The sequence below is a fragment of the Coturnix japonica genome, chromosome 35 (assembly GCF_054131305.1).
Source record: "Coturnix japonica strain WE chromosome 35, WE-NBRP24, whole genome shotgun sequence".
In the NCBI taxonomy this organism is placed as follows: Eukaryota; Metazoa; Chordata; class Aves; order Galliformes; family Phasianidae; genus Coturnix; species Coturnix japonica.
The window spans coordinates 3,666,203-3,681,566 of NC_140697.1; the positions used below are offsets into that span (position 1 = coordinate 3,666,203).

General features: G+C 40.5%; 1 protein-coding gene across 1 annotated transcript; it reads left to right on the top strand.

Annotated features, from left to right (window-relative positions):
* Nucleotides 1–426: 426 nt before the first annotated feature.
* On the top strand, nt 427–7,363 carry LOC146755216 (uncharacterized). The gene is made up of 9 exons (XM_085526279.1): nt 427–545; nt 943–1,003; nt 1,243–1,368; nt 2,968–3,123; nt 4,052–4,242; nt 4,683–4,821; nt 5,551–5,673; nt 6,066–6,227; nt 7,181–7,363. Exons 4-9 carry the CDS (start codon nt 3,070–3,072, stop codon nt 7,361–7,363), a joined length of 852 nt encoding a protein of 283 aa, XP_085382405.1. The 5' UTR covers nt 427–545; nt 943–1,003; nt 1,243–1,368; nt 2,968–3,069.
* The last annotated feature ends 8,001 nt before the right edge of the window (nt 7,364–15,364 follow it).

A 15,364-nucleotide genomic window follows, 5' to 3' on the forward strand; every position in this document is an offset into this window, starting at 1 on the left:
GGTTTGTAACTCCAAAGCCTAAAACCTAAGTCTTGTGAAAAAACGCTGATAACTGGGAAGAAGAATGCTATTTACTTGAAGAGAAATAGACTAATTTCCAGAGGCTCTTTAATATAAGCATGTATATTTTTTTTCTTCAATTTCAGCTTCAGTGATGTTAATAGTTAAAATTTAATTATTAAACAAGAAGATATCTTAAAACCCATTTTGCAGGATCTTAGTCTGAAAGTTTATTGGGTGTGCTTGGGTTGGAAAATTGAAGCTTAAAAATGAATTCATGTCTTCCTTGGTAACCTTGCACTTGCTGTCATTTTCCTACTCAGCACTTGTTTGTGAATTCCTCTTTATTTAACAAAGAAGTATTTGGCCAGGTTGGATTACAGAAGTCTTTTAATGAACCGTGAGCTGTGCTTACATTACAGGTGTCCACGATGCGTTCTGTGGAGGAATCCCTCAGGATCAGGACGTATGAACTTGAAAGGGTTATTAACTATTTTAAGGATGAGCTGGATTATAAAGACTTCTATATCCAACAACTTAAGCAGGTATTTTTCTTGCTCTTAATTTTTATTAAATGAATGATGCAGGTTTTCCAAGCAACAGGAAAAAGGTCAAAAAAAAAAAAAAAAATTGGAGCAAAATGAAAGTGGCCAACTGAAATTAGTGGTAGACCATGAAAGATATTCAAATAATTAGTCACTACAGAGCACTGGCAGATTGCTTTAAATACAACAATCTGCATAGTAAATACATATGTAATACATGCATATAACCTGATCTTGTTGAGTGACATCACGATATGTTAATTGAAATGTCTTACCATAAACTTTTTATCAGCTTGAGTCCTTATTTATGCTATATGAAAAACTTATTAATTCTAGGCTGTCTTAAAGATTCTGCTTGTTTTTACTGTGTATGCTTTTCTTTCAACATGAAATACAGGAGCTGGTGGAAAATGAGAGGATGGAAGATATCTCCAAAGACTATGACCAACTATGTGACGGTCAGCCATTATTTGTGTGTGTGTGTGTGTGTGGAATATCCGTGTAAATGTTGTCACATTGCTAATGACTTTGAGTCTTCTGTGTTTCGATTTTAAAACATGTCTGCATATATTTGTATGTAAATATTTCAATGGAGATGCTCTGTTTCTTTTAAAAGAGCTTCTGGTCATGGGAGAATCTTGATTTGAGAATAATGGGAGCTAGTAGGGAGTTCATCTGTAAATTTTCAAACCTTCAGATCTGTGTGCAAGGGATAGAACAATTGAAGTTATGCGGATGACATTAGAAGAACAAGAGGAAATGCAGCTTGAACAAGATGAAATGCTTCAAGCTCAGTTAGAAGAGAACCAAAAATTAGCTTCAGGTAATCTTTCCAGGGAAAGGGAGCAGGGATGCAAAAGGGGTTTAGACGTACTGTGATAGCCACTTCCATTTTCATGTGACTGTTACTTAGGCATTAACGTTCCATAGTAAACAACAAATCTCTTGTAGTTAAAGGCTTCTGTTATTTCTTTATGCCTGTAGCAGATAAAACTGAAGCAGCTTTAGTAAAAAGTCATTGGTGTGGTATTTCAAATATATATTTGAAATGATATGCTATCTAACCTCATTTTGTGTATTGAGTAGAACTGATTGCATGGAAACAGAAATACAGTGAACTGGAATACCAGAGCAATAGTGACTGGCAGGAAAAGAACAACGAAAGTGATGAGGCAAATTTGAATGAAAACAATACAGAATTAATAAAGCTGCAAAAAGAGCTGGAGGTAACTTAACTTCAAAGTTGTAACTTGATAAAGTAAACTGTTATATTGATTACAGAAACTTCCTGTAAAAGCTGCAGTGCAACATGCAATAGGGACCAGGTGCAGCTTTTTTGTGGTACGTTAAGAATGGCATCACTGATGCCCCCATAGTATAGGAAGTGTAGCCTTCCCTACATTATGCTGCCATGAGCAATGCTTCTTTTGCTGGCCTCTGAACAGTTAGTTGTCTTATCCCATCTGATGTTATTTTTTGTTGTTGATGTTTGTTTGTTTTTTTAAATAAAAGTAATGGGCTGGCAGTGGGAGTTTTCTAAGTGAGTATACAATAGGTTCCATCCATTCTGTTAGTGGAATGGTTCTGAGCTTCTTTCCTCCTTCACCTTGAGTAAGCTTATTCATGATATTTTTTTTAATGCGCAGAGCTAATTCACTTTTTCAAGAAGAGGGGAAAGTTGAACATTCATTGCTTCATTCTATACCACGTCAATGTGCTATAAGCAGAGTATACTTATACAATTGTTGTTTGCAAGAAAGGAATACTAACTCAAAGCAAATTGTAACTTACGGTGTATTTGTCAAAACTGTTTTCTGTTAGTTGCTTGGGCAACTAATATAAGCTATCGAAATCATCATCTAACTTTATCACCAGGAAGCCTTTTTTGTTGGGCTGCGGGTCTACTAATTTTCCTTGGTTAAAAGACTTTTATTTTTTCCAAGCAGTTTCTCAGGTGCTCTGTCCTATATATGAGAATGTCTGCCAGTAGGTTTGATAGGAAAGGAGACTACTCCTACAGTGTAAACTGTGTTGCTTTTCTTTGTCTTTCAACCCTGAAGGAGCTGCAAGTTTTTCTACAACTGCTGCAAGGCAGTGTAAAGTGTTAGAAGTTTTTAAGTTAAAAGAGTTTTTCTTATACTGACTTTTGGTGTAAGTTCTGTAAAGCTTGTGTGAACATTTATAAAGAAAAAGAGATGTTTTATGGAGGCTCTCCAGTCTGAATAAGAAATACTGGAAATGATTATTTTTTAATGGAAAAGAACTAATGATTATCCAATACCTGCCTCTGGGAATATTCTGTAGTAAAAACTGCTAATGTTTCTGTTATCTTGCAGAAACAAGTCTATTTAATGATGACCTGGCTTTTAAGACTTTTATTCCTTAATGACTCACTATTTCATTTTTGGTTTCTTTGAAATAGGAAAGTGAGACTAAGTATCAAACTGATAGAAAACAGTGGCTGGAAGAGAAAGAAGAGCTCCTAAATTAGATAAAAGAAGCAGAGAATCTTCGCAACAAAGAAATGAAACAATTTGCTGAGGACCGACAACATTACGAAAAGCAACAAGCAGAAACTGTAAGTGATGAGGTCCTGGCAGAGTTGTCTGGTGCCTGTAGTTTGGAGACAACTACATACCAAGTATTAACAGTAAGGGTGCATAAGAGCAGCTTGTCCAAGTCCCCTTGCTTTCTTATGCGCCAAAGCCCATATGAGAACTGCTTGATTTGGAAAAGGAAGGAATGGGGGGGCCACAAAAAGAAAGATCCTTCATAAGTGCATAATGAAATGTCACATATGTGGGACATCAATAAGAAAATTACAGTTGAAAAATAGATCACTATTTAATGAGGCTAAGAAAGTATTTTGTACAATAGCTTTTGTTTGTTCTCTTTTCTGCAAAGCAGAAGGCCTTTAAGCCTTTATAAGGAAGAAAAGGCAATTGAGTTTCTAAAGAAACCCCACAAACTTCTCTCCAGATACTGAATAAAAATACTTGGTCAAACGGCCACAGTTTTGCTCCTTTATCACTTTCCAAATAGTGACTGATAACAAAGTCACTTGAGTTACTTGAGCTGTTTGCTGGGCTCTTGTCATGTAACTTCTTAAACATGTGAATCTGTACATTCTGCAAAGCTTTTTTTACATCTGGAAGTAGTTAGTCCCGACTTTCTGGACCTGCGAGCAGCATAGAAGGATGTGAGGAGCTTAGTATTATTATCACTTTGTGACTTTATTTTCCTAAAGCTCATTAGTAATCATTAAATGAGCAAATTGAAGTTCTTAAATAATACTAATATTTTTTCACAAGGAGAGTAATGTATGTTGTCTAATAGAAGCATGGTTTTGCTTCTGTAAGTTTGTAGTGCAACTAGTTCTAGAGCTCCTGTGGATCTTGAAGAGATCATACATTTACTAAGACTGTAAAACGGTGCTAACTACCGAAGTGTTAGAACAGTTCACTGTGTAGTAGGTGATGTTCACTGTTCATCTGTTCTTCTTTTAGGAAAGACTTGTTGCCCAGCTGGAGGAAAAGGACCGTAATCTTCAAAAGTGGCGTGAGGAGAGAGATCAGTTAGTAGAAGCTTTGGAAGAACAGCTCAAAAGTTTGGCTTTAAATGAAAGCTTGGAGCAGATGAAACACTCTCTTCAGGAAAAGGAAAAGAGTGAAATGGAGAAAGTGCAACGTATAGAATCGTAAGTAACCACTGAGTTAACTTAGAGCCCTTTGAGAATGAACTAGAGTTAAAAATAGTTAATGGGAACAACCCTTCGACTTAATGCATCTGCATGCTAATCAATGGCCAAACTACTACTTTAGGATGCTTTGGTATGCTACTTGAGTTCCAAGGGAAAACAGGAGTGTGCAAGGAAATAAAGAATAATATGGGGATTTCTGGTGGTTTTGTTGTACATCCCTCAGAATAGCATCTGAATAATGTATTGCTTCAGAATCTGATTATGAGAAGCAAGCTGAAATTCAAACGTAATTGTTTAAATCTTGTCACTGGTCTAGATAGATTTAAGAGTCTATTTACAAATAGAAACCAACAGGCAGGGCATGGATTAAGCTGTAATTGCTGTTTCCATGAGATGTGTAACAGTAATGTTCTTTGTCTCTTTATTTTTAACATAAGGCTAGAAAATATTCTTTCTGAGAGTTCTGCCCTTGTACTGAATTTGAAAAAGGATTTGCAGAGGAAAGAAGAAGAGTATGCAGATCTAAAAGACAAACATTCAGATGCCGAGAAACAAATTCAGCAAGTACAAAGCGAGGTTGGTAGTCAACTGAGCTATTTTTTTCTGTAAGATTATGCTTGGCTTTCTGCTGTTAAAACTTCTCAAACTTTAACTATGAAGCTGGAAATTTCACACTAGTGTGGCTAGCAGCAAATCTTAGGTAAAGTTGCCATTGAAGCTCTAGAGGGGACCAGAAGTTAAAACATGGTTTCGCATAGATAACGAACAGAGGAAAGTAAAGTTGATTGGTAGTCTGGAATAAGGTTTGTGAAGAGAATAGCTAATCTGCCTCTGGAGGGGACTTGTTATTATCTCTACGTTACTGGTGACTTGCCATTGGTATCCGTGGTAACTCCAAAGCCTAAAACCTAAGTCTTGTGAAAAAACGCTGATAACTGGGAAGAAGAATGCTATTTACTTGAAGAGAAATAGACTAATTTCCAGAGGCTCTTTAATATAAGCATGTATATTTTTTTTCTTCAATTTCAGCTTCAGTGATGTTAATAGTTAAAATTTAATTATTAAACAAGTAGATATCTTAAAACCCATTTTGCAGGTACTTAGTCTGAAAGTTTATTGGGTGTGCTTGGGGTGGAAAATTGAAGCTTAAAAATGAATTCATGTCTTCCTTGGTAACCTTGCATTTGCTGTCGTTTTCCTACTCAGCACTTGTTTGTGAATTCCTCTTTATTTAACAAAGAAGTATTTGGCCAGGTTGGATTACAGAAGTCTTTTAATGAACCGTGAGCTGTGCTTACATTACAGGTGTCCACGATGCGTTCTGTGGAGGAATCCCTCAGGAACAGGATGGATGAACTTGAAAGGATTAATAACCAGTTTAAGGATGAGCTGGATTATAAAGACTATACTATCCAACAACTTAAACAGGTATTTTTCTTGCTCTTAATTTTTATTAAATGAATGATGCAGGTTTTCCAAGCAACAGGAAAAAGGTCAAAAAAAAAATTGGAGCAAAATGAAAGTGGCCAACTGAAATTAGTGGTAGACCATAAAAGATATTCAAATAATTAGTCACTACAGAGCACTGGCAGATTGCTTTAAATACAATAATCTGCATAGTAAATACATATATAATACATGCATATAACCTGATCTTGTTGAGTGACATCACGATATGTTAATTGAAATGTCTTACCATAAATTCTTTTTATCAGCTTGAGTCCTTATTTATGCTATATGAAAAACTTATTAATTCTAGGCTGTCTTAAAGATTCTGCTTGTTTCTACTGTGTATGCTTTTCTTTCAACATGAAATATAGGAGCTGGAGGAAAAGGACCATAATCTTCAAAAGTGGCGTGAGGAGAGAGATCAGTTAGTAGAAGCTTTGGAAGAACAGCTCAAAACTTTGGCTTCTATTGCCATACAAAAAGAGACAGAAATAGCAGAACTGAGACAATCTGCCTTAAAGGATTCAAGCAAGGTCAGCTCTCCTTTCCTCCTACCTGATTAGCTACCCATAAATTCTGTAAGACTCCTGTACCTGCTCTTTGTATTCTGTGTGTGCTTCTGTTCTTGAACACTGTCGTATTGACATCATGTGCAACTAACCAAAAAAAAGCACCAGATTTTATTTTTGTTCTTCAGAAACAGAATTTCTGTTAATTACTAAAATTTCAATTTTTTTTCAGTAGTTCAGATAAGCAGATGTCAGTTTGATGCTTATGATCCTACAATCAGACTGGACATCTGTAGCTTTTTCTGATAATTCACAGCATTTCCGGATCCCAAGCTAGGCTCAATACTAGGATGGTAGTTCTGTCTCAGGTTTCTTACTTTCTTTGCTTTCTCTGAGGTAGTATCTACAATGGCATGAAAAGACAGAAGGGGACGTGGAGAGAGATTAAGGGAAGCATCAAAAAGCAGAGGGGGGATGATCTCTGGAAGTTGCATTTCTTATTTCAACATCCAGCTTTTAATCAGGATAGCCAATCTAAGCCGTAGCATAGAATTTCAGAAGCTAAACAGAAGACTAAATGAGTTGTGCTCTTTTGAGAATGTTTGGATTCACTTTCTCTGAGAAGAAAGATGTTCTCATAGCAAAACTTCCCCTACAACTGCCGACTTTCTCACAGTACCGAGGATTTGGGAACAAATAAAAGCTCGGGTTATTATATCTTAAGAGAGATGAAGGCTGAAGCACGTAAGTAAAATAGAAGAATCAAAATATATTGTATTACAACTTCCCAGGCAATTCTGTGACTACTGCACTTGTAACAGTGACCGTACAAATCCGTGAAATGTTACTGTTCTTGAATAGTTAAGTGTTCTAGCCTGCAATTCTAAAACTGATGCTACTAAGTAATTGCAATACTGCTTGTGTGTGTTAATTCCTTTTGCCAATCCCACAACTCAGCAGTTTTTACTGTTTATTAGGATAATGCAACTGTGATAGAAGAGTTAAGAAAAGAACTGGCTGACAAAGATGACTTTATAAAGGAATTAAAACAACGCATTAACCACAGTAGCCCTCAGTGTTTGCCAGAAATACCTTTACTTGAAGAAAGACAAAGTAGAAGGAATGACTCTGTAAATGAAAAGGTACGATTATATTTATAGAAAGTAAGTACTTAACATCTTGTTAACCCCTTTTGTTCTTCTGTTTTCCTAGGAGATACTGGAGCTAGAATCATTTTTCTTAGCATATAGTCCTTTAACTACATATTGAGTGATGAGTACTTGTTGGTTCTTTTTGTCTTCCACTCAAACATGAGCTCTCATCTTCTCAAAACTATTTTATTTACTAGGACACCATCTCTCTGTGTACATTATGGAACTTTTCCATGCAGTGTTCCATGTATTCGTATGTGGATGCTGAAGATTAGGCAGAGGTTTAGCCTTTGGTGTTCTAACATAGCAGCTGTGAGCGTGCAGAGTATGGGGGGAATGGATGACAAAACGACCAGCGTTACAGATTTTGTCCCTAAATAATGTCTCGCTTTCTCTCTTTTGGAGGCTGAATACTGCCTGAGACTGTTAGTGAGACCCAGTAGGGTGTATCTGAAGATCACACAATGAATAGATGTTACTACCTTCCCACACTTGTGCTGTGTTTCAGCTTACGTGTTCATGTGGCGTCTGAGCTTGAGGTTTTACACTGTAACTTTAGAAAACTCGAGATATTTTGGAGGTCTAATGCATAGCCTAATCTTTACTCCTTTTAAATATTTACAGCCTAGGAAACAACAAAGCAAAACTAAAACTGGAGAAAGTATTCCATTAAGATGCAAAGCTGAAGACAATTATTTGTCACGTCGATGTACTAGGAGCCTCACTTCATTAAATGAATCTGAGGTTAGTATGAAACTTCAGATCTGAAAATGTTGTGATTATATTGCTTTTGATAAGGAATGAGTAGGAAAAGATCTCATGTTCTCTAAACAATTCCCAAGTTTTAATTTATTTATCCCTTTCAAGGTGATCAGATCACCTGTTTTTATAGCCTTTGATAGGAATAAAAGCTGTTGAAACAATTGTGTGATGAATTTTTGTCAGGTGCTGTTTAAAACTCTCCTCATGTTAATGCTTATGAAGTGGCTCATGATTAGATAAGTTACTTGGAAAAAAATCATGGAGCCACTGAAACGGGCACAGCAAATTGAACTTATTTTCTTCCTCTGCAGGATTTCTGGATATTGTTTTGTTAGCAGATGATGTTAATCATTCCTATATAAGTTTTTAATTGCTAACTTTCATAAAATAGCAGTTACATATATTTTAAAAACAAAGTACTTATTAACCAACTGTCACGGGTTACTTAGATTTACCTATGCCCGTGACAGGGGAAGCCACCCCACGCCCCCCCCCCCGGGGCCCGGAAAGGAGGGGGAAAAGGGGAGTGGGATAAAACAGCGACAATCTAAGGAGGAAAAACTTATTTTACTAAATATGATATCGAAATACAAGATAACACAATATAATATAATTAAGGCTAACAAAATCGAACAAAACAGAGAGAGAGAGTCTCCGAAAACCGAGAGGCCTACTGTGAACTCTAGGCGACACGGCTGGAACGCTTCCCACTCTCCGAGAAGTTCGAGAGAAGAAGGAGGGCACTCCAGCCTGGGAACGAGATTATATAGAGTCCTGGTCCCGTGACTTATTGTTACTCCTGTTGTTCTCTGGGATATGTAGTCTTCTTCTGTGGACTGCACATTCAACAGAAGTATCCATACTTGACATGATGTTATGATGTGGAATACTGATAGCAAAATTACAAAATTACAAAACCATGACATTCCACCCCTTATTCTACATTATTACATCATGGTTAATATATACATATATATACATATATATACACGTATGTAAAATTGTGATAGCTAAATAGTAGAATTGCATGTAACATAACTAAATGTACAACTATAATAACTAAAATACACTACACATGCAAACATATATATATATATATATAGATACATAAAATTATTGACTGCACTCCCCCAGCATCAAATTCCCTTGTGGCACACATTGAACATCCCCATCCTTCTGCATTACCCACCAAGTGCACCCAGGTCCCTGGGCAAAGACAGTTCCACGGATAGGTTTGCCCTTTCCAGAAGCTGGAAGGACCCAAACAGCTTTTCCCAACATGTTCTTTACATGTATAACAGGGACCTTATCTCCTTCTACAGTGTGTAGGGGGCTAGATTGACTAGGACCATCACGATTGACAGATCCTCTAGTATTGACCAACCAAGTGGCTTCTGCCAGATTCTTCTCCCAGTGCTTAAATGTTCCACCACCCATTGCTTTCAACATAGTTTTCAACAACCCATTATATCGTTCAATTTTACCAGAAGCTGGTGCATGGTAGGGAATATGATAAATCCACTTAATGCCATGATCTTTGGCCCAAGTATTTATAAGAGAATTTTTGAAATGTGTCCCATTATCAGATTCAATTCTTTCTGGGGTGCCATGTCGCCACAAGACTTGTTTCTCAAGACCTAATATGGTGTTTCGAGCAGTTGCATGGGGTACTGCGTATGTTTCAAGCCACCCAGTGGTTGCCTCTACCATAGTGAGTACATAACACTTACCACTGCGAGATCGTGGCAAGGTGATATAATCAACCTGCCACGCCTCCCCATATTTATACTTTTGCCATCGCCCTTCCTCCCAGAGAGGTTTCATCCTTCTGGCTTGTTTAATTATGGCACATGTTTCACAATCATGAATAATCTGCGCAATAGCGTCCATGGTTAAGTCCACCCCTCGGTCTCTGGCCCACTTATATGTTGCGTCTCTTCCTTGATGGCCTGAGGTCTCATGAGCCCATCGAGCTAGAAATAATTCACCCTTATTCTGCCAGTCCAAGTCAATTTGAGCCACCTCAATTTTGGCAGCTTTATCTACCTGATGGTTGTTTTGTTGTTCTTCAGTAGCCCGACTTTTGGGCACATGTGCATCCACATGACGCACCTTTACAACCATATTCTTTGTTCGGGAAGCAATGTCCTTCCATAGTTCAGCGGCCCAAACAGATTTTCCCCTCCGTTGCCAGTTATTTTGTTCCCACCGCTGTAACCACCCCCATAAGGCATTTGCCACCATCCATGAGTCAGTATAAAGATACAGCATTGGCCACCTCTCCCGTTCAGCAACATCTAAGGCCAGCTGGACAGCTTTTACCTCTGCAAACTGACTTGATTCTCCCTTACCTTCAGTGGCCTCTGCAACCTGTCGTGTGGGGCTCCACACAGCAGCTTTCCATTTGCGATGCTTCCCTACAATGCGACATGATCCGTCAGTGAATAGGGCATATTTCTTTTCATTTTCTGGTAATTCGTTGTATGGTGGGGCCTCTTTAGCACGTGATACCTCTTCTGCTGGTGATGTTCCAAACTTTTTATCTTCAGGCCAGTCCATGATTACCTCTAGGATTCCTGGACGATTGAGGTTTCCCATTCGCGCTCGCTGTGTAATCAGCGTAATCCACTTGCTCCAGGTGACATCGGTAGCATGATGGGTGGAGGGAACCTGTCCTTTGAACATCCAGTTCAGCACTGGCAGTCGAGGTGCCAAAAGGAGCTGTGTTTCAGTCCCGACTACTTCGGAAGCAGCCCGAACCCCCTCATACGCAGCTAAGATCTCCTTCTCAGTTGGAGTGTAGCACTCTTCAGACCCCTTATATGATCGACTCCAGAATCCCAGGGGTCGGCCTCGGGTCTCTCCTGAGGCTCTTTGCCACAAACTCCAAGTGGGGCCTTTCTCTCCAGCAGCAGTATAGAGGATGTTCTTTACATCCTGTCCAGTCCGTACTGGCCCCAGGGCTACAGCACGGGCTATCTCTTGTTTAATCTGTTCAAAAGCCTGCTGCTGCTCAGGGCCCCATGCAAAATCATTCTTCTTCCGCGTTACCTGATAAAGGGGGCTTACAATGAGGCTGTAGTTTGGAATGTGCATCCTCCAAAAGCCCACTGCACCCAGGAAAGATTGTGTCTCTTTCTTGCTAGTTGGTGGAGACATGGCAGTGATTTTGTCGATCACATCTGCTGGGATGTGACGACGTCCATCCTGCCACTTTATACCTAAGAACTGAATTTCCTGGGCAGGTCCTTTTACTTTGCTTCGCTTAATAGCAAAGCCAGCTTGTAGAAGAATCCGGATTATCTGCTCTCCTTTTGTGAAAACTTCTTCTGCTGTATCACCCCACACAACAATGTCATCAATGTACTGCAGGTGTTCAGGAGCACCACCCTGTTCCAGTACAGTTTGAACCAACCCATGGCAAATGGTTGGGCTGTGTTTCCACCCCTGGGGCAAACGGTTCCAAGTATACTGAATGCCCCTCCAGGTGAAGGCAAACTGTGGCTTGCATTCTGCGGCCAAAGGAATAGAAAAGAAGGCATTGGCAATGTCAATGGTGGCATACCATTTGGCTGCTTTTGACTCCAGCTCGTACTGGAGTTCCAACATGTCCGGCACAGCAGCGCTCAATGGGGGTGTGACCTCATTCAGGCCACGGTAGTCTACTGTCAGCCTCCATTCTCCACTGGCTTTACGCACTGGCCATATGGGACTGTTAAAAGGTGAGTGAGTTTTACTGATCACTCCCTGATTCTCCAACTGGCGAATCAAATCATGAATGGGGAGCAAGGAATCCCTGTTGGTGCGATACTGCCGTCTGTGCACTGTCTTTGTAGCAATCGGTACCTGCTGCTCTTTTACTCGTAGCAGCCCCACAACAGACGGGTCCTCTGACAGGCCAGGCAAAACAGACAGCTGCTTAATGTTGTCCATGTCTACAGCAGCTATCCCAAAGGCCCATCGATACCCCTTAGGATCCTTGAAATGCCCCCTTCTGAGGTAATCAATACCCAGTATACATGGAGCCCCTGGGCCAGTCACAATAGGATGTTTTTGCCAGTCTTTGCCAGTGAGGCTTATTTCAGCCTCCAGCACAGTCAATTCTTGAGAGCCCCCAGTCACTCCAGAAATATGGATTGATTCTGTCCCTTCATGACTGGAGGGCATTAGGGTGCACTGTGCACCGGTATCCACCAGCGCCTTATATTCCTGTGGTTCTGATGTGCCAGGCCATCGAATCCACACAGTCCAATAAACTCTATTATCCCTTTCCCTCCCCTGACTGAGGGCAGGGCCCCTCTATTGGTTACCTGTGATGACTGGAGCAACTCCACTGGTGGTTGGTATGTCTAGTAGTTCTTTCACCCGTGCTCGTAGTGCAGACGTGGGCTGATCATGCCACTTCCTCATGTCTTCTCCACGGTCACGTAGGTAGCGCCACATGGAAACACGCGGTGCAATCGTACTGTTGTTCTTTGCTCGAGCTGGGAAGCGTGTGCGTTTAACAGCTGAGACTTTTGATGATGCAGGTGGGGAGTAGGACTGGACTAGTTTGATCAGATCCTTCATTAGACCTGGTGGCCCGTACGAGGATTGACCTTCATCAGTTGTTTCTGATACTATTACGGGATCATTACAATTAGTTGATGGAAACAATTTCTTGCACATTTCATCTACTCGGTTTTCTAGCCGTGAGATGGCAGAAACTGCGGCATGCAGTTGGGGGAGCTGCTGATCGATGGTTTGAAGCATTATAATCAGCTCAACAACTCGGGGCCATCTGTCCACGAATCCTTTAGATCCTGATACCAATGACTGTGCAATTCTCTCTGGTGCTGTACTTGTGATTTTCTGCCACATGTCAGGATCGGCCCTCACTCTCTCAGGGTCAAGTTCGCTTGGATCAGGGCTGTACAACATTTTCGCCATGGCCAATTCCCTCAGGCGCTGAATACCTTTTTGGACGGTATTCCAACTATCAAATTTAGGCTTCAAAGCATCCTTATAGGGGTACCTTTCTCTCACGGCTTCTAACAGCCGCAACCAGAGAGTAGCAGCTCCATCCGAACATCTGCTAATCCCTCTGTCGATACCTGCATCTTGGGCAATGCTTCCTAGTTGGCGAGCTTCATTACCATCTAGAGACAAGCTGTTGGCCCCGTTGTCCCAGCAGCGAAGCAACCAAGCAAGGATACCTTCATCTTGACGCCGTGTAAACTCCTTTCTTGAGCCTTGGATTTCAGTCAGCTTCAGAGGTCGACAATAGGTGATTTCCTCCTCATCATCAGTCTCTTCTTCATGCCTCTTGGTTTTTGCCTTTGCTTTTTTCGGTACTGCTCCATGCCCGGCACCTGGGTCTTCTGCTGCCCCCCCCTGTGCTTCTCCTTCTTTTCGTTCTAGACGCGTGGACACCCGTTTCCATTTCTTGCCTTCCACAGGGGCAACTGATATTGCTACTGATGCCTCCTGTGACTGATCAGAATTAACTTGGGCTTGAATCTCAGATCGGAAACTCTCTCTCTCCAGAATAGTATGATACAAAGCACGGTATGCATAAGCCAAACCCCACATAAGGTTTACCTCCTTAGATCTCTGACCCAAATACTCACTTAATTTCTTAGGGTCCCTTAGGTGTTCAAGAGTGAAATCCCATGACACTGCGGGTCCCCATGCTTCTAAGACTTTTCCTAAACCTTTCCATATTCCCTGCCAGTCATCATTCTCTGGTTCTGGAGGAGACTTCCGCATAGAACGAATGCATAGGAACATATATGCATGCATTGATAGTGATAACATGAATGCAAGTATGAACCCTATCTCAGTTATTGAAAAGCGTGTGGAAATCTGAGAGTACAACCTAAATAAAAAGGGTTTTTTTAGCCTGTACAATGAATTAAACATGGTGGTGTTTGTAAAATTGCCTGTTCCATCTGGGATGCAAGTATTTGTGAAATTGCCTGTTCCATCTGGGATGCAAGTGTTAGTAAGATTCACAATTGCATCTGAGGTGTAGATGCCAAAATTCTGACCATACCACATCTCGTAAAAGTACCAGGCAGGTGTCTCCATCAGTATCCACCTTATTAGGCTATATATCTGCACAATTCCACAACACCAAATTATGGTGTTAATAGTTGACCAATACTTTAAGAAGATCATAATTGCTTTCAATCCCTTAAACAGAGCAACTGGGATGAAGAGTGGATTCATAGCTGGCAGGCTCTGTAAAAGTCAGAGCTAGCTAGCTTTGCTCTAAGGGAGAAAGAAATCCCTTTGTTTTCTACACAAAAGTTAGATAGCAATGCTGAGAATGTGCAGCAGCCCTTAATGTTGACAATTTGTCTGGTATTTCAAGGTCACGTTCTCCGTGAGCAGCTACGGAAAGATAACACTCCCAACACTCCCGTAACGAAGCTCTTTAAGAGCAAAGAGAGAGTTGTTCTAAAAGCTAAAAAGCTCTATGCCCGCATTCTCCACCAAAAAATCTGTCACGGGTTACTTAGATTTACCTATGCCCGTGACAGGGGAAGCCACCCCACGCCCCCCCCCCCGGGGCCCGGAAAGGAGGGGGAAAAGGGGAGTGGGATAAAACAGCGACAATCTAAGGAGGAAAAACTTATTTTACTAAACATGATATCGAAATACAAGATAACACAATATAATATAATTAAGGCTAACAAAATCGAACGAAACAGAGAGAGAGAGTCTCCGAAAACCGAGAGGCCTACTGTGAACTCTAGGCGACACGGCTGGAACGCTTCCCACTCTCCGAGAAGTTCGAGAGAAGAAGGAGGGCACTCCAGCCTGGGAACGAGATTATATAGAGTCCTGGTCCCGTGACTTATTGTTACTCCTGTTGTTCTCTGGGATATGTAGTCTTCTTCTGTGGACTGCACATTCAACAGAAGTATCCATACTTGACATGATGTTATGATGTGGAATACTGATAGCAAAATTACAAAATTACAAAACCATGACACCAACTTAATTCTTGGAAATACAGTGGGTGGTGATACTCCATTCAGATTCTTAGCAGAGCCTGATAAAGTGGCTCTGACTACTTTTTGTCTTTCTACAATCTTTGGTAACTTTTTGAGAGGAAGAAGACTCCCCTCAGAGGGTCGGAACAGTGTAAGTAGTAAAAGCTGCTAGTCTGTGTTTGGAACACTGGAGTTTGCTAGTTACTAGCAGCAGTAGAAGTAGCCATCTACCATTTTCTGATGTCCCCAGCAGCCTGTCTTCCATGTG